The sequence below is a fragment of the Haemaphysalis longicornis genome, unplaced genomic scaffold (assembly GCF_048455015.1).
Source record: "Haemaphysalis longicornis isolate Haplotype H1 unplaced genomic scaffold, Haemaphysalis longicornis Haplotype H1 scaffold_9, whole genome shotgun sequence".
NCBI lineage: Eukaryota > Metazoa > Arthropoda > Arachnida > Ixodida > Ixodidae > Haemaphysalis > Haemaphysalis longicornis.
The window spans coordinates 31,788,197-31,807,966 of record NW_027526460.1 but is presented as its reverse complement, the minus strand read 5'-3'; the positions used below and the strand labels follow the sequence as shown (position 1 = coordinate 31,807,966).

The 19,770-nt window shown below is 46.2% G+C and overlaps 1 protein-coding gene across 2 annotated transcripts in view; it reads right to left on the bottom strand.

Annotated features, from left to right (window-relative positions):
- LOC144152432 (suppressor of lurcher protein 1-like) overlaps window positions 1–19,770 on the bottom strand; it is a 481,850-nt gene that overhangs the window by 215,669 nt on the left and 246,411 nt on the right. For both annotated transcript variants that reach the window (XM_077683699.1, XM_077683701.1), the window contains 6 exons: window positions 17,145–17,229; window positions 14,249–14,429; window positions 11,968–12,185; window positions 9,712–9,922; window positions 8,736–8,965; window positions 7,442–7,483 (listed from right to left, as the gene is read on the bottom strand). In XM_077683699.1, the coding sequence (XP_077539825.1) occupies window positions 7,442–7,483; window positions 8,736–8,965; window positions 9,712–9,922; window positions 11,968–12,185; window positions 14,249–14,429; window positions 17,145–17,229 (967 nt within the window). The remainder of the gene's footprint in view (window positions 1–7,441; window positions 7,484–8,735; window positions 8,966–9,711; window positions 9,923–11,967; window positions 12,186–14,248; window positions 14,430–17,144; window positions 17,230–19,770) is intronic.

Genomic DNA, 19,770 nt, shown 5'->3' with positions numbered 1-19,770 from the left:
CCCATCCCCTGAGCAGTGGGAGCGCGAGCTGGCCAGCTCACGGTGCAAGGACCAAGAACGCCTCATCGCTCGCGCCCAAGCAGCTGCGCTAGCTCGCGGCTATCTGGACTAACCCCCCCCCCCCCCCTTACTTTTATGCTCAATAACCGTTTTCCAATCCAATCTAATTTATGGGTTCAGGAATTCCCTATTTTCTGGCATTTGCTCTCGCAAGTTTATCAAGAATTCCCTGCAAATTTCCCTGTTCTCTTTTTGTAGCTAATAGATCTTTACGTGGATTCCTGCTCGTTTTTTGGGCGTTAGTCAGCGCCGCCTGTGTATATTTTATCTACTTATCTCTCCGGACGCAGATGCCGTTCAGCAAATCAGAGCCTCGGAGTGAACTAAATTGCACATATGCCGCTTAGCACCATTTGACTATGCATTCCTCGTTTTGCACCAAGCAGAATACTTACTTGCATGCTAAAGCTCTAAGTTAAAACTGCCCTTAGACATTTTTGGGTAACTGAGGTAATTTTAGTTCAGCGCCGGGACTGCTAACGCCATCTCTTGCTGACAACACGCGGACTAAGGTGCACCCGAAATATTTTTTGTATATTGCGCAGGAATGCATGCGAACAGGCTTCAGCGTTCCTCAGACGCCGCCGCTTGACGCTTTGCTAGATCTTTCTCATTGAGTATGTCTTTCCTTTATGCTCCCTCCTGTTTCATGAACTGGATTGTATGCTTGAAGCTTGCGCGAGCGCGACTGCGCATATTTGAACATAAATTCGGCGAAGTGCAAGGGAATTTTTTAAAAGAAAACAAAGTAATACATGATGTGAGGATCGGTTTACTGACCTTATTTCTCATTTTTACTTCAAGACACCTAAAATTCCCTGCATTTATTAAAGATTCTCTGTTAACCTTTTAGCCAAAATTACAGCTGAAAATTCCCCGGAAAAGGAAAAATTCCCCGCGCGGAACATCACTGCAGCGAGGTGCGTCAGTTTAGGCCGTTTACAGCGAGCAGTTAGGCCCGCCTTAGCCAGATGGCGCCAGCGCCGCACTCGCCCCTACTGGCCTTTTCCAGTTTCACTTTCGCCTTAGACTCCCAGTGTCCGTTCGAAGTGCGTCATTGGCAAAATCGGTTAGGCACAAAGAGGAGTCATCATTTAGTATTGTGGACGCACTCGGAGCTCATGTTGGTCGCCACGAAGTGGAACATAACGTTCGCGGAAGCGCTCCAATGTACGGAAGCATTAGAAGTCTGCGGCGCGGAACCCATGAGGGTGGTTCAGTCATTCGACACCTACAGTTCAGGTTCCCTCCATAGGCCCCATGCGTCATGCTTATTGCGATGCGACAGGTAGATCAGATGAAGTGTCGAAAAGCAGAGAAAAAACGTCATCGATTACTGAGCTGTGCCTCGGGACGTCTGCTCAGTCGGCGCCCTCAGCAAGCATCGCTTACCTTGCGAAGGGCACTCTCGAGGACACCAGTACCTGAAATCTTGAGAGGTAAATTTCGCTGCGCAGTTTGCTGAAGCAGATTATTCTAACGGTACATTTTCAGCGAAGCCCGATGCCGCGCCACAACTGAGGCAGCACACAATGGAAGTTCGTTAACTCTCTGCAATAAAATCCTATGTAGGATTCCTATCGGTGGCACACATGGTTGTCGCAGTAGAGCCATTACGTCACGAATGAATAGAACACGCTGCAGCAAATCTGCCAAGAATTAATCCGTGAATGCATAATTAAAAATTAGAATTAAGTAATTAGCGAAAAATTGTCATGTGGCACATGCTACCAAACCAATTATGTAATGCGTAATATAAAAATGAAAAGAATGCTCACATCCGCAGCCTTATGGGCCAGCTCGGACAATATCTCTATGCGTTAACAAAGCTTCATCATCCCATTCGGGTATTTATGAATTTTGCTGTACGAACAAAGTACTATTTCACGATTTGCTGGCGAGTGCGCCTAACGTTAAATGAGCCATGAAGAGAAAACACAAGTTTGGTTCATTCAAAAGATTGTCTCGTTATAATCATACTGACACCACTTTTAACGTAAACTTCGCTCAAATAAGCTACATAATTAGGAAAAACGGGAATGGTCATGCGACCCACCAGCTCATTTCCCGCAACAGAACCTATGATGTCACATGAGCTAAGCTCTGCGATTGGCGGAGGCTGGCAGAAGCAGACGAAAATTAGGTAGAGCTTACAAACTAGACGAACGAGCGATTTGCGCTTAAATTTAGGGCACATTCTTTACAAAGCAATAAGAATGATGTGACAAACAGTGGAAGTTACGAAAGCACATGTAAACATAGAAGTACTGATGCGTTCTGCTGTTCGTAGTGCGCACAGCATGCTTGGTTTAGCTGCACAGCACTACGGGGCTTGGGGTTATCTCAGACGACACTGGCCGATTGACGCAAGCAACGGTGTCTTACGTGACCCCATTTGTCGAGCGAGCACTGTTTCAGGGAACGAATATTTTCTCCCAGAACAAAAACAAGCCAGGTTTAAATGCGGGCAAAAACAAACCAAACGCTTGCCACGGTATGGTGGCGCCATCTAGGTTACGGAACGTAAAGAAACGCGGGAACAAACCAACACCGCTGTACAGGGTGGAGACAACCTTTGAACGGTCCCGTGCCGCCGCAATTGAGCCAACGGGCTCAACGCGTTATTCTTTTCGTTTCCCACGAGACCTAGCAACGCGAAACAGACAATATGATTCAAACTTCTTCAGTAAACCGCGTTGCGGCGATAATTTTAGCGCGGTTTTGACACAATGACTTGCTTCGGCGGCTAGCGAGCAACCGAAAATGGCGGCGCCAGCGTATACGTGTTTCTACCCTGTACGGCGGATGCGTGAATGAAGGTACTCTAGGCTGCAGAGCGGTCGGTTCCTGTGATGTCACTTGGGACCACGAAAACGCACGATTGAGCGGGAAAATCAAAATTTTAACCTAAATTGTTTAATTTCTCAGTGAATAAAGCACCGTTTATATCCGGACAAGCGCTGGGGGAACTATAAAACACGAAATCTTTCGAATAAAACCAACTTGCATTTTCTCTTCATGGCTCCTTTAATAGAAACGCATATGCGACTTTTCCGTCCACTGTATGCGCCAAATGGCAGTTTCAACGTGAGTTTCCATAGCCGCAAATTAGCGCATACCGAACAGGCAACAGCTGATAAGGGGGAACAGGTATACAAGGCAGACCGCGTCAGCTGTAAGTCAGCTGACAATTGTAACGCTGAGCGCTGCAGCTTTTTCATCGCACGTCGAAACACGAAGAAACGGCAAAGGAGTAATATACAACTTCCCCGCCCATGTAGGGTTTTTTTGTTTTTTACAGCCTTTCATGTTCACAATATAGTGGGTCCAGGGCCAACCATTTTAGCCAAGGCCGGAAAGGAAAGCTTTCAAAGCAAGCTTTAGAGCATTATTAATACATCCATTATTGTGTTTTATTACACGATTTTACATCCCTTAAGCTTTTATTTTGTTGCGTAGAAATAGAAAAAGAACTAAAACCTTCGGACAGCTTTATTCGGTTGAAACGCAGGAACAGGAAACTAGGCGACGAACGCCAATCAAAACAGCGCTCAAACAACCTTTATGTCGTATTTCTTGTGACGCAGAAATCACTGAACGTTAGCACACCATACCTATACCCGGGAACAAGTTAAGAATGGCAATAGCTCATGTACGGTATCACTCCGCCTAAGCAACGGACCCGGATGTCAACGGGCGCGTGCGTTTTAAAAGGAGATTGCTATGAATGCGTTACGTCGTCTGCCTTTTCTCACGTAGTTTTCTTGTCGTCGCTGCGGCAGTTTATAAGCATATTAAGTCCGAAAATCACGGAAACGGCTCGTGCCCTGCTCAAAATACTCCCAGTAACACCCTACTTGTGCCGCGCTGAGTAACATCCGGCCGCGGTGGTGAGGCACAGCGGCAACGTCCGTTGCCGTTCTTAAGTTGCAACCGAGTATAGTTGGACGACAAGCCGCCATTCATAGCAACCCTCGAAAAAAATTGTCAAATTCGCCCGTCGAGCCTCGCCGGCGCTCGCCAATGTGCACGGTCACCGGCGAAGGCTACGGGGAGAAACGCGTTGTAAAAGGCCAGCCATGCCGAACGACGTTACACCAGTAGTATTAACTCTATGGTTACACCGGCCGACATGGCCGCGCCCACGGCTACTGCCGTAGATTGGCTTGGATTCGGGCTCTCCGTCGACTTTTACGAAGGTTCAAGTACATGTTTCTTGAAAGGGGACAAGCTAGTGATCAAGTCGAGAGGTATTGTATGGCGGGTAGAAAGCGAATGCTTGATACCAAGATTTGTTTCGTATGTTTCAGAACAGACAAGCAGGGTGGACAATTTCTCATCGAACTGGCCAGATCTGGGATGTTTAGGTTTGTTTTCATTGAGGATACTCTTGCTATGCGAGAACAATTGGCAACAGTAAACTGAACAGAAGGATTCAAAGCCTTTTGAATCGATGTAGGAATAATTGATGAATGAGGGTCCCTAATCATTTAGGCGTATTCGAGTTTCGACCTTACGAAGGTTTTGCGCCGACGAAATAACTATATAGGTATGGGGTGCTAAAAAAATCGAGGCGCGAAAACGCCACGCCCGCATTTGGTGTTGTTAGTTACACGGTCAGCGTGTTTGCCGCGGGTGTTTTTGGGGTACACCTAAGTGCACACCTAGATGTGGATGACGTAACATCGTGGTATAGGGGGGGGGGGGGGGGGGATCAAGATTTGTCGACGCGTCATGACAGAACATGAAAGCATGAGGACTGACGTTACTTTGTTTGCGAGAAATTCTCATTACGTTGCATTTGTGTTAAATTTAGTAAGCGATTGATTACTCCAAGACGGAACGTCCAGAGGGTCACATTGACGTACCAGTCAATTACTACGAATATTTTCTTTCATAAGGTACAGTCACCAAAAATATTGTTGACAAAAACTGACGTTAGGACCATGAATTGAGTAGGACGTCTGGAAATAATCCCAATGATACAATGAAATAAATTATGTGCTTTTATAAAAGAAGGTGTAGGGCACCGCTGTGTCAGCTCGATTCCTGGTGGAGCAAGGGCTCCTTCTAATTAATGTGGAACACATTGAGTTCGGATACTACTGGCGCCTAAAGATTCCCAGAGGTGGCGCTGAAAGTACAATGAACCGCATGTTCAATTCCAGTGAAGTACAAGCCACACGCTGATTACTTTTCGATGCGCTACCAATTCTTGCATTCTGTTCAGGAAGCGAATGAACCATAGTGCGTCAGCGTTAGTTGAAGCGGTTGCAGTTAAAAAAAAAATGCGCTCCACCCAAAAGTGTTTCCACGTTTCGCGAAACCTTCTGCGCGTTAGCGTCAGGCAGGGCAACTAGTTCAAAGATTTAGCTGCTTTTTTAGAATCATCAGTACGCGACCCTCTCAGTCCAGGCTGAAACCTCTCCTCGATTTCTCTTAGCCACGCTGCTAACTGGCAGCGATGCGGCAGCGCCGCGCATTGCCGTTGCGCGCAACCATCACGATCGATTGCTTCTCTTCCGGGCGGCAGGTGGCGCCTTGGTTTCAAAACACATGGCAGGCGGCCCTGGCCAGCTCGTTCCTCCACGATGAGCGTTTAGTCATCGAGAGTGCGAAGGCAGGAGCCGTTCCATCTGGAGCCGGTGACCTCGGGTTCTAGTTGTGAACCCTTTTTTGCTGCCCTTCCAAATTCCCCCTCCTCCTTTAACTCTATAAAAAATGTTTTTCCATCCCTCCATTTCTCGCAAGCGCCGCTCTACAGGACCGCTCAACCTGCTGGAGAGAGCAAAGACAGGAGCATTCGATGCTGGGGCCCTAAATTTAGGGTTCCAACTATGCCCTCCGCACCTTTCTATCCCTTATCCCCTCCCCCCTCTTCCTTTTAGGGGCGAAGCTCCTAAAGCCATGGGTCTGTTCATCCCTTGTGTCTCGTGGTACGTGACCGCCGCATGCTTTCGGAGATGTCGCAAAGTGGGCCGCGTTGCACGCGCAAGAACCGGCTGCAACCGGCAGCGCAAATTCGGCACCGGGAGCGCGAGCTTGTCTGTGTTCGCCAACGGAGGCGCGAGCGCACGTGCACAGCGAGGGGGAGATCACGCAAGAGATCACGCCACGAACGCAGGCAGTCGTTCTCGGAGATCGAACGAGACGCAAGGACCTTTACTCGTTTCCTCTCGTCTTGTTCGGGCACAAGTTCGCCCTAAATAAAAGTTCTTTCTTTACCGTTGTGTCCCATCCTACGTGACAAATTGTGGTGGAGGTGCGGGGTAGTCCTCGATGGCGCGGGGTCTTTCACCAGGTCTGGGCCTGGGAGCATTGACTCCGAAAATAAAAGTTGATTTGTAGAATGTACGCACACGGTCTTACGTCTTTCTTAATGATGTAATGGGCGAACTTTCACGGGAGAGTTACGGTTACTGATGATCTCCCCCTCTCGAGCTTCGCCCCACTTATCATCATTCATTCCGTGGATATGGCGTTATTTTTTCTCAATAAAGGTTGTTCAGTCAGACAGTAAGTCAGTCAGTCAGCACGGGAGTTCATTTGGCACGCGCGTGCCTGACGAAGGCGAGGCTACTGAATCAGCGTCATCATGAAGATCATCGCCGTCATCGTCGTCTTCGTAGTCGTCGTAATCATCATCATTGCTCATCTTTTGCATAAAATGCGGAGGCTCATACAGAGACTCTAAACAGTAAATTAATTTCCCACGCTTCGCAAACCACTGATCCGTCTCGGTTGACATCTAAATGCGTGTAATTTCTTACGTCATAGACTCGCTTATCGTACAGTCGCCCACCATCTTAGCTGGAGCGACGCTTTCCTCACTTGCCGCCTTCTCCTTTCTTAGCGTAAGGGAATTTAGTCATAACTTTTGCACTGCTGTGAAGTAAAAGGTGGTCCTCACGTCCTCCACACTGGTTTGCGCAGTTTTACGTCAGAAAGTGTGAGCTATTCCAGGCTACGGTAGAATATGATGTTGCAGCTAAGCCTGTGAATGACTGTAGGTGCCACAAAGTAGTATATTCAGCAGGTTTAAAGCACTTCGGAATGTCAGAATACACGAGCGCCTACAAAAACCCCTTCATCATTGCAGGCTTTGCCCAGCGCAGATGGCGACGTACTTCTTTTACGAGTAAACCATTGTGTGAGGACACTAAAATGTGCAAAAATAAAACTTATGAACTCGTATGCTTGTAGGTAAAATTTCAGAGGCGGAATAAAACCGTGATGGTCAAGGTATACGCTCGTACAAACTGTGAAGAAGTGCTGTCAAAGAAACGGGATCTGAAAAGTGGTTGACCAGCGGGGATGGAAAGGACGAATTCTAGCGCGGGTACGTGCACCGGAACGTTTGAAATGTCACGTGCATACCAACCTTGTTTGTTGAACGGGCTGCCGTCCGGGCTCTTCTGCGGCTCTGCGAACAAGAAAAGAAGTTCGCGCATATGTAGTTCACGTTTTTCCAAAGTTAACAGATGTATTTTCCGCGGAAACACTCAATACAAACACTACACGAGGTAATCACGTCTTAGTCAGACCCCGTGTTAATCAAACAAATCAACAGAACACACAAATTTCATTAATACTTTCGCTACTGTAGGCTGAATAAACACTCTAACAAGTATTTATCTAACACTAGAAGATTTGCAGTTCTAAAAAATCGCGTTTTCAGTATTTTCACTCTACCATACGCTAAAATTGTTCTCTGTGTGTTCAGGATGCTTTTGGTACAAACGTGAGTATACGATACCATGGTTTATGTAATCGTGAAATATAAAAGATGACAATTATAGAGCAGTCAAAGTTGTTTGGTTGACCGCCAGGTGAGGAACAATGCTAGCTTAAAATAAAGTTTTTTTTTTAGGCAAACGGGAAGCTTCTCCTCAAACAGCAGCCTAAAAAACTTTATTATTTCGGCAGCTGGTTGGGGAGAAGCTTCCTGTTTTTGCTACAATAACCACCGCTCTTCGTCAAGCTGTGTAGCTCTGGGTCTTTAAAATATACGTGACTGTCATCATTTAACCAGAGCCCGTTTTCAATATTGGCCCGCCATGCAGAGAATGAAATGTTATATCTTCATGCCGTGTTAAAAGGCTACGAGATGTTTGAGCCCAAAGAACAACTGTTCCGACGCAAGAATACTTCAACGTAGGTAAATAATGCCTTTTTTAAGACACAGGCTTGAGAAAGACCCGCGGAACGAATTACGATCTGTGCGGCTTGAAGAGGTTGTTGAAAGCTTCCCTATGCGTCCCTCACTTTGTATTTCCCAGGTATAGTTCTTCCAAATATGGATGGGTTTTTCTCAATTATATCGGGGTTCTGGGAGACGAGAGTAACATAAAGACCGCATTGAAAATCCTACATATCGCTTCAACGATTCTTTCAGAGCTACAACCAGAACATTTAAATGGCTTGTTTGGAGCAGTAGGTTTCTGTCACAAGGCCTATCTCGGCATCGACAACCCGCCTTCTGTCCTGTCTCTCTTAACGATGGAGGCTCGACGGGGGTGCCGAAAAGCAGGCTTCCTGCGCATCGTCGCTAAGCGGCTTGTGCGAAGACCGCGCGGTTCCCGAAGTGTACGCCTGATGGAAAGTATGGTTTCGCGATACTCACTGGCGGTAATGCTGCTGAAACCTTTTTTTTTTCTAAAGCGGACGCCACTCACCGATGGAGACGAGCTGGTCGAGCGTGCCGTTGTAGGGCGTCTCGGAGAAGAAGTACTTGGCCATGAAGCCGCGTCCCGGGAAGTGGCTCTGCGCGCTGAAGGTCACGTACAGGTCCGGCCCGGTGGACATCATCTCGACCCACACGTTGCGGTTGCACAGCTGCCCGATGACGGGCGCGCTGCCGTCCCGGCCGTCGTGCACCAGGATCACGTCCGGACTGTTGAAGCAGCTGCCGAAGTCGGGAAAAAAACAGAAACAGAAATGTTCAGAAGATCCAAGCTGCTTCCGCCTAGAGATTTTCCCCTATCTAACCCTCCCTCTTTCCCCTAATGGCCCGACCCTGGGGTTCAGAGTGACTTGGTCCTTCGAGCCTGGAGAGGAGCGGAAGAAACTGGGGCCCTGGGCCAAGGGGCTCGCCCGTAGCCGAATCTCAGCCACTCATTCCCAAATAAATGTTTCTCTCTCTCTCTCCCTCTCTCTCTCTTCTGCAATAAAGGCTGTCGATCATCATCGCGGTGCGAGTGTGAATGCACATGCGGGAAGGTCACGTCCTGACCCGAAGCAAGCCTCCAGAAACGCAATTAATTATTTATTAATTTATATATGAATCAAAACTGTGCTCCAGTGTACTCCCCCCTCCCATCCAAAGCGGGAAACAACTGTGTTAAGAGAAATGACAAGATTAACACAACTTAAAAAAAAGTCCGTATGAGATGCAGTCACAATAACGGAAACGCTGTTAAAATTGTTGCAAACGTCAGCATAGGTACCTTCCAATTCAGCATGAGCTCGTAGGTATGTATGAACGTGTTGTACTTAGAATGCGACTGTTCAAATAAGCAAAGGAAAACAAACACTTCCATTATCCAATATAAAAGCGAGCTGATAACCAACCCAGCGGACAAAACGACCTCCGCTTCTAAACACGAATATGTAAGAAGCAAAATCCTTGCTTGTAGTGATCAAAGTGCGCACCTGAAGTCTCCCCTCTGCAGGCGCACCTGCTCGAAGAGCACCTTGACGCGTTCGTTCTCGCGTCCCAGGAAGCTGTAGGCGCACTTGATGTCGCGAGGATACGAGCTCGGGTACTGGGGAGAGAAGAAGCGGCCCGTGCTGCGGTTGCCGCTGTCCATGACGAAGCTGCACCGGGAGTCGGCCAGGGGCTGGCCGTCCGTCTCGAACTGGCCTGCAGGGTTAAGGACCGGGGGGGAAGAAGAGGGAGAGAGCGAAAACTCTGTACACTTTGGTATTCTGTAACACTATTCGATGTTCCCAGCACCCGCCACGAGGGCGAAAACAGTCTCACAACCGCCTGGGTGGCTGAAGCCGTCCAATTGGGCGGCTTCAGCGATTCGGAAAGCTAGAATTTCTTGTATAATTAAATTCTAGCCGACGGCTAAGAAAGGTTGTTCAAGGCGTATTCCCTTCAAAACCCATCTCATGCATAAAAAAAAACACATCTCTTTTTCTCTCTCTATGTGGCCCTAAGTGACACTTGAGTGAGAGCGCATACGCATGTGAATTGACTGGCAACAGGTGCGCCTGTTTCAAGTTCAAGTTACTACTTTTCCAATGAAGCGTTTACACGAATAAAACAGTGCAATTCCGAAAGTGCGCGAGTCCTGCACTATGGCGGAAGATTTGTTTTTCGTTTCACGCTCAGCGTTAACCTTTCCTGTCTATTGCGTTGCGGTGCAGCCAACGGGACGAACCTCTAAAGAGGGGTTGGTTAAGCATTCAAAAATCGGTCATATAGACGCACGAAATACCTGTAAGTCTCTGTAAGGCCTGGACAATTTGGTGTGAACAAAGACGACACGATGCCTTTTATAAGGAAGAATAAAGGGGTAAAACGGTAAATGTTTGTTAGCTATTGCATTGCCTGATACCTTAGTCTGTTCACTTAAAAACGTCTCTTATGATGCATTGGTGTGATCTACAAATCAGGAAAAGACAATTTATCTAACAAAGCTTATAAAAAATTTATCAAACACGCAAATATTCCCAAGTTATGTTTTTGTAACGTATAAACAGACTGTAAACAAACACTGCACTTGGTTCCATTTTTAATGGCATGAACTTTTTGCATGTGGGGCGTCTTTAGCAGCAATGCACCGCGCATTGTGTTTCATCCTTCAGACAGTAAACACGTCGAGGACAAAACCATAAAAGTTTTAAAGCGGTTGTAACGCGGGGTTCACTGGGAACAAGCATCACGTCCGCGGGCTTGATTTTAAGGAATAATATTCAATGCGCAGCCCGTGTCCCTACTTCGACCAATGTTACGAGGGTAGACAATTCAGGAAGCATGCTCACACAAACAAAAACTGATTTCGAATGCCCGCTTGTCCGTCGATTGTTCGCCGTGAACTACTGCTTTGGTAGGAAATTTGCAAGTCTTACTATGACGCACTTTTTGTTACCTATTCGATGGGTTAGTTCAATGTTAATCACCAGCCATTGGAAGCCATGTTTTTTTATTATTTAACTGCAACTTATCCGGGTTTTATGTAAAAAAGTAAAGAAACACAGAATAGTTGAAATATGTGCATTAATGCATCATGTTTCAATGGAGACATCGCCACAGGAGGGGCACTTTAGAGCATACGGAATACCACTTGGATTTATACCGCCGCCACAAATACAATAACAGTAATTTGTGACCCCTCTATTTTTGTCCGTAAGGCCTAACCATTTTTATAGGCTTTATTGCCTTCTGATTTATGTTACACCTCTGTTTAGTTGTAAGCCAATCAGTTGAATGGAATATTGCTGAAGACTCGCATCTGTAGGGCTTCCTGCCTATTGAGTGTGGCGTTCTTTTCTTGGCGCTAGGGAGGTAAAACAAACGCCTGATCACAGCCCCGCTTTTCTCCGAAAAATTGCGGAAAGATCCAGGTTGAGGAAGATACGCAAGGAACTCCTAAAGTGCGGTTCATTAAAGCCGTGGATAACGCGCTAGGCAACTAAGCGCAAAGTGATTGGGTTAGATTGGCAGCCGCGATGACTGTTTTTAACTGCGGCTTGAAAAAGAACGCCCTTGTATACGTAACTTCGGCACCCTTTTAGGAACCCCGGCAGTCGAAATTGATCTGAAGCCCTCCAGAATAACATAGCGTAGGTAACTTTAATGGGCGAAAGCCTAAATTTTAATTCCCATTCCTAGTTTTCTTTTACGAGTTCTTAAAGTCTCCGTACATTCTTTAGGGGAGGGGATGCAAGACCGCTTACGCTTGCTGAGAAACCTGTAGGTTCCCCTGAAGCCGGAGTTGTTTCCCTGGCGCCAGTCGGAGTGAAACTCGAAGATGAGCGCGTGCCCGGATGAGTAGTGGGTCTGCTCGATGTCGTTGATCTTGCCGCACAGGATTGAATTGTACGGGCTCCGATTGTTCACCGCTTCTTCTTTGTCCAGGTGCAGGAAGAGCTTCACATAGTCACCATACACGCACCTGCAAGGGGGAAAGAACAAACGCTAAGATCAGTTCCCCGGCTAAGTTTCAAAGGAAGATCATCATCACCATCGTCGTCGACGTCTTCGTCATCATCATCATCATTATCCTAGTTGGGTCCACTGCAAGATGAAGGCCTCCCCTTCCACTGACCTCCAACCGCCCCTGTCCTGCGCTCTCAAATCTTTTTTAACAGCGAAGCCGTTTACCAAATCGTGATTGTTCGTGTTTGCAGTTAAAAATACCAAAAAATTTCCGAGCACGAAGAAAGAAAGAAAGAACGAAAGAAAGAAAGAAAGGAAAAAAGAAAGACAGAAAGAAAGAAAGGAAGGAAGGAAGGAAGGAAGCAAGAGGTTAAGAAAACCAAGAAAATGCCTACCACTCGTGTGTGCGTGCGTCGCGGCGACCGCCCAGCGTCCCCGGCACACGTTTGTCAAGCCAAGCATATCCACTGAGGAAGACTAGCCAAAATCGACCCCCCAAAAATTCATCATTCGCCGTAATCGTGGCAACACTTGCTCGTAACGAGCAGTACACGTCATGGCGTAGGCCCCTCCAGGGCGATGTCTAATAATTATCACTTCAAAAAAATGAAAGAAGCTCACACTTATAGCAACAACGATGGAGTAAAGGTGGTTGCGGCAGCGAACAAGAAGCAAATCGGCTGCAATCAGGACTTAAACCTTCCTGAAGGTCGTGAAGGTTGCGTACAGCTTCGCAACCTTCAATTCTTACGCGCTAGTGTGAGCTTCCTTCATTTTTTTACTCGCTACTTTTAATACATTCCTCCACAGAGTTAACGGCCCTCCCCTATTCCATCCCGTCTTTCGGTATCCACTCTGTTACACTGGGGGTACAATGGATATCTTTTTGTTTATCCCCTCAGAGTGCAGAAAAGCTTTGGGCGTACCATCATTCTTTACACTCTACCATCATCATTTGTGCTATTTCCACATTTGTATTTTAAATGAAGGGTTTATACAACCTCACACTAACCAGTTACAAAGTTACAAGCCCATCACATTTATCACACTATTTTACTAAGAACACCAAACATTACATGATTGAACCATTGTACTGGTGCCCTTTGGCCTTTGTTGCCCCTTCCCTACAAAACAAACACACGCATGCATACGTTATCATTTCGCCCAACCGCATGGTCAGCCCAAGTCGCATGACGAAGAAGCGCAAAAAACAGTAGGCGTAAAAATAAAAATACATAATGAACAAGAATGAGTGAGTAAAAATAACGTTAGGAAAAATTTAAAAACCTACAAATGTCCTTAAAATTGGAAAGGCCTACCTAAACAAGCAACCTCGCGCAAATATTTCCAAAAAAATGAAAAGATAAAAATTGTGCAACAAAGCGCGCTCCCGGTGCCGAGTTTGCGCTGCCGGTTGCAGCCGGTTCTTGCGCGTGCAACGCGGCCCACTTTGCGACATCTCCGAAAGCATGCGGCGGTCACGTACCACGAGACACAAGGGATGGACAGACCCATGGCTTTAGGAGCTTCGCCCCTAAAACTACAAGTGCCATTGCTACAACACAAGTCTGTCATGCTTAACCTTTTGGTAGGCGGCTAGGCCTGTTAAGCCCGTTCTACATGGGGCGAAGTTCGCCTGCGAATTCACAGTCGTGGCGCCGCCCGTGCGGCAAAACAATTTATTTTGCTATTTTCACTGCTGCGACATACTGCCAAATGCTAAGTGGCGTTCACAAGATTTGTTCAACTCTTCCAAACATTTGGAAATTCGCCACGGCAACGAAAATATATTGTTTTGGTGCACGAGCGGCGCCGCAGCTGCGAATTCACAAGCAAAATTCGCCCCATGTAGATCGGGCTTTACAGATCACCACTCTGCATTACAACTTTCTGGCTATTCCGTTTTCATTCGCAGTATAAACCACCCTTTTCCTGCTCATACAAACACATTAGCCATGGCGTTTTCGACGCCTGAAACGTTCGACAACTTTCCAAGCTGCCCAGCGGAGAAGCTACATCGATTGTTCTATTTCGTGGACTCCTCCCTCGCGAAGTAAAAAGGAACGCGACTTTACTCACTCCAGGTTGCTCCGCTGCACGTCGAACTCTTCGAAGGAGATGCGCACAATCTGATCGGGGCTGCCGATGAAGCGGAAGAGGACGCACTCGATGTTCTCTTCGTACGGCACCGGGTAGTTGGGAGACGTGAAGACGCCGTACTCCTTGCCGTACATGTCGTCGAACGTCACGCAGCGGCAGTCTGCGCGTAGAGGAAACGACCACAGCACGTGGCACTTTCATGCCTGGCTCGTTTACGAGCATCGGCCATCTTATGGAAATAGAGCCAGGCCGAGCAGTGCGGCGAAGGAAGCTGATGCTACGTGCGGTAGTAAACGACCCGTAACGAAGTTGGGGGCAAAACAACGGGGCCTGTTCCGGGGCGTTAAGAGGGGATGCTGAATACAATAAGCTACGCATTATTTTATGTGCTGCATGCGGAGATTCAGAATTAAAGTTTATGGACAAGGCGTCTTGAAGCGTGTTTACAAGGAAAATTTGTAGCTTTATTTAAAGAGCTGAAATTACACCCAACTTAAAGGGGTCATGCACACAAAACACAAGTTTGGTTCGTTCGAAAGATTGCCTCGTTAGAATCTTACTGACACCATTCGTAACGTAAACGTCACTCAAATAAACTATAGAATTAGAAAAAAAAGGGAATGGCCATGCGACCCACTAGCTCATTTCCCGCAACAGAACCTATGATGTCATACGCACCAGCTCTGCGATCGGCTGAGGCCGGCTAAAGCAAACACAAATTAGGCAGAGCTTATAAGCTTGCCGAACAAGCTATTTGCGCTTAAATTTAGGGCACATTCTTTTTATAGTAGTAAGAATGGTGGGATGAACACTGGAAGTTACGAAAGCACACATAAACATAGAAGTACCTATGCGTACTGCAGTTGGTACTACGCGCACTATGCTTGTTTTAGCTGCACAGCACTGCGGCTCTTTGGGGTTGTCTCAGACGACACTGGCCGATTGGCGTAAGTGACGGCGTCTTACGGGACCATAATTGTCGAGCACGCACCATGTTTTACAAAACGATTATTTTAGCCCTGAACAAAAACAAGCCGGGTACAAATACAGTCAAAAACAAACCAAAGGCAGAAAACGGTCGCATGCGGTATGGTGGCGCCATCTATATTGACTAAAGGTGAAGAAGTCTCCGCTTCCCACCGAGTTTAGCTGGAAGATCCATTCTCACGATGTCGTTGCAGACGTCGCTAAAACACACGATTTGGCGGGAGAATCAAACTTTTAACCTAAATTAATTAATTAAACACTGAATAAAGCATCATTTGCTTCCGGACAAGCGCTGGGAGCACTATAGAACACGAATTCTTTCGAATCAAACAAACGTATTTTGTCTTCATGGCCCATAAGCTAATGCTGTTAATTCCAATATGTAAAACCTCGCGAAGATAACAAAATAGTTAAATATAATTGGCCATTCGATACACTAAACGCATGTTGGTGGCATTGAAATGAAATATTTAAAAAAAATCTGTGTTTAAATTACGAAGTTTAGAGGACTGTGATTTGGGCGAGTTGGTGAATGTTCATGATTGACAATCCAGCGCGCGAAAACACGGCACAAAAAGGAACGAGAGTTCCTTTTTGTGCCGTGTTTCCTGTCCTGTCTAACTCTCGTTCCTTTTTGTGCCGTGTTTCTGCGCGCTGGATTGTCAATCATGTACGAAGTTTAGACTTCCTTATTTTGGCAGTGCACAGAATTGCCTAGAATAGCAGTACATATTACATAGTACATATTATCAGCATCTCGTGAAGAAGTTGCGAAAAATACCGTGGACATCAGTACAAATGTTTTCTATATTTTATTTCGCAAAAACCAAAAGGCAGTGCGCATACTTTGTCAGGGAGGTTTACTGAATTATATATTAACACTCACAGCCCCGTCTTCTTCTTTTCAAGCACAAAAATATTTTATCTGTGTTCGACTAAATTCTAAGGATCCCCTAAGCCCATAAACGAAAAAAAAAGAGCTCGTTGTGCAATAATTACTGATTTATTAATGAGCAAATAATTAAGACATCTGGCAAATAAAATGTTGCCACTGAGGCATACTTGAAATTATTAATGTCCAAAGTTTTGTTTTAATTGTTTTCGATCGAAAGACATGTTATTTCTAGCTTCGCGTGCTGTCCACACAGTGAAAAATGTGAGCATTTTAATGTGCTGAAAAAATATTATTGTGGAAAAATGTTGACTCTTGTGTTTATTTATATTTCCTCTGTCGGCCAGTGGTACACCAGTGATGCAGAATTATAGTTATATCTAGTTTGTTTACAATAAGATCGAAAGAAAAAACTCAAAGTAATATTGTTACAAGCTCCCTTCTGTTTCCTGGCTATGCTTCTCAACGCTAAAGCAAAATGAATGCAATTCACGTCTGTTCATGTTACTGAAACCGACATTTTTAAACGATCACCTGGAATATTTTTGTTGTGCTGCATGTAGATGAAGAGATAGCCCGTTTATACTGTTCCATAGTTATTTGCAAACAAGAAAAAGAAAAGCATTTGACTTCAGCTTTGTCGAAAACTGAATGGTTCTGTAAGTTCAGGTAAGTACCTGGCAAGATCATTCTTCTACTGACGCTAGCCGATATCTTCTTGAAAAACAAACCACGCACCAACTCAGAGCGAAAATTTTGGGGAATAATGTCGGCGGGAAAATTCCCAAAAGTGCGCTACAATTGCAGAGAATGTGAATGTTTCGGTGCAGTACGCATAGCTGTGTGCTTCGCGTTAATGAAAAAAATATGTCACTCTCGTAACTTCTACGGCGTATTTTCCCGCCCTGACAGTTTAACCAACGCTTCCCCCCAAAGTTTACTATGGAGCTTGCTTTAGACAGGAAGTAGAAGAAAAACTTCATTGATTGCACTTACGTGCACTGAGTCCGTAGACAGGCCGAACTTGGGTCGCCTGGTACCAGAGGAGCAGTAGGAGCTGGAACAATTCTACCCATAGCACCTGTAAAAAAAAGACATTTGATTTCACTCACCGCTTCATTAGTTATTCATTGTTACCAATTGCAATATGCTGGTACTAAATGCAGCGTCATACATTTTGATCTGTTAAGATTTTTTTAGATAGATTGATTCACTGCTTGAATGTATATTTAGTTTACCTGCTTATTCTGCGCTTTTTCCGTATTATCTGTCCAGTTAAGTGCCCGTCTGTGCTCCCAACTTACAACCCGTTCGGCTAAAGTTGGCTTTGTTTCACAACGACAGCTTGAGTGGCAAAGTACCCTCTACAGGCGGATACGTAGCCCTTGCTTTGCGTGTGAAAGCATTCACGCTCACATTGCTGTTCGCGGCTGTGGATAGTGCGAACCTTGAATACACCTATTTTCAGCCAGACTTAGCGTAACTCCAAGTCAGTTATTTTAGAGCACAGCCCTCCGGCAGCCGTTACCTGGGTTTCACGGCGAGAGGAGCGTCTATTGAAGGGCGAGGACGAGGGTGGCAGGTGCAGCAATTGCCTTCTCACTGCCTCCCCTCACTCCGGTTTCCCTCCTCGCCTCACAAGGAGCACACCCTCCCGGTCTTCCCCCTCCCCAAACGCTGTTTTGTTCACCGCTAATCCAAACCACGTGACATTTGCGCGAGAGGCTCAAACAAGATTTGCAACATGCTGGCCGGCGGCGGCGACGCACTGCACGATAACAGCAGAGTAGCGTGCGCCGCCGTGCGTTCACTGATCACGTGATCACTTCCTGAGACGCAGCAGATATGCGCCGTGGCCGAGAAGACTGCAGCTCGTGCTGCGCTCAAATGTGGCATTACGGAGTGTAGTAGTAGTCAGAGCATTTTTTTACCCTATAATTCATTTCTTGAGTTTGTTTTTAATGGCAATGCTCAATTTACATGCAGACTATGGGCTGCAAATATGCCTGCAAAGAGCACTTTGCCACTTCAAATGCACTTACGCAACAACGCCACCTCAAGCCTACACAGTTTTACGATAACACCGGTAGAATGCACACTCAGCTGGACAAGCCTCCAATTTACGCTACGGTTGGCTGCACAGAACGTACATTTTAGGTTTTGCATCGTTCCCGTACAGCCAACACAACTGTGTTGGCTTTTTATAAGCCCCCAAAAAGCGAAAGCACGTATGAGCGCAATAAAAATTCATCGTGGCATTTAAGCCCGTTTACACGTTGTAAATGCGAACGCAATATGGTTTCCCTCTTCGCTCTGTATAGCCACGAAGGACGAGTGCCCGTTTGGTGTTTTCTATCTTCTTTTAACGGCTTTCGTTAATATTTAAATTACCTCAAGATCCACGTTCCATGAGGCATCGGTGTAGTATAGTGGTTAAGTCACTTGGGTGCCACCGCGAGCTCATCGGTACGATTATCATATTTGCCGTACATTTTATGGTTCATTGACGGCGGGCGAGTTTCGGTAGCGACTTGTGCTCAAAACGCCACGTCTTCCCTTTAAAAGCCACATAATGATTTCGCATAAAGAAGGGGCACTAAAGGGATGAGGAACGTCGTGTCCTTTCAAATTAATTCCCTCCGCTTGAACCAAACAGGTAATCAAGGCACGCCCCCTGTTGACGCGACCTAACACCCGCGCGACTCAAGGAGAAACGGCAGGGAAAAGCGCAGTGCCAGAGTTTGAAAAGATTGATCGGTCCATGGCGAATACAGCGCTCCCTCTGGGGAAGCGATGGAGGGCTCTGTCCGAGGAATAACGATCAATCGCCATGAGACGGCGCCACCATGCCGACAGGAGCGCGGATCGACACTGACATAAACAGGACCACTTGTACTAGATGGCGCTCTCGTATTTAACGCAAGATGTGCACGTTGAATCTACAATTAGGCATCCTTTTTTTCTTTTCAATAGCCCTTATTAAAACTGGCGAGGCATACCTCCGGGAATTTTCAGTAGATGCATCTCGTTGAGTTAAACGCTGCGAGTGACAGTTGTCTCGTTTAAGAGATGAGTGTGGATGATATGAGTAGTATAAGTTCATTTCCGTGATCCTCAACTCACGTCGAAGAATGTTAAAGCAATTACACGGGTTTGCATGGGCAAATAAAAAACAATAAAACTGCGTGGACTCGGTGGTGGCTATAAGGAACAAACTGCCAAACCATGTGGCACACCAATCGGCGGATGGGCCGTAGCCCAAGGGATAGGAAACATGAGGTACCCCCAGCTCGTCTGCGGTGAAAGAAGCGCGGCAGGATGTTTTTTTCCCTTTTTTTTTGCGGTTAAACTAGGCGTACTAGGTGGCACCTCAGGGGTGCTCTTCAAGGTGTTACTGGCGGCCGGCGTGTGGCAGCCCAATATAATTCATATTCGTTAAGGGGGTCATAAGGACAGATTACAACTTTGTTTTATTTGAAAAAAAAAAACTAGCCTTTGGTAACTCTTTCGGCTCTATTCCAGCTACAAAGGACGTTTTTGCCACCAAAAAAAGCAAGAAATATTGCGAAAATTTCAAATTTCGCGCTACAGCGAAGTAATATAGACAGGAGTGACGTGATAT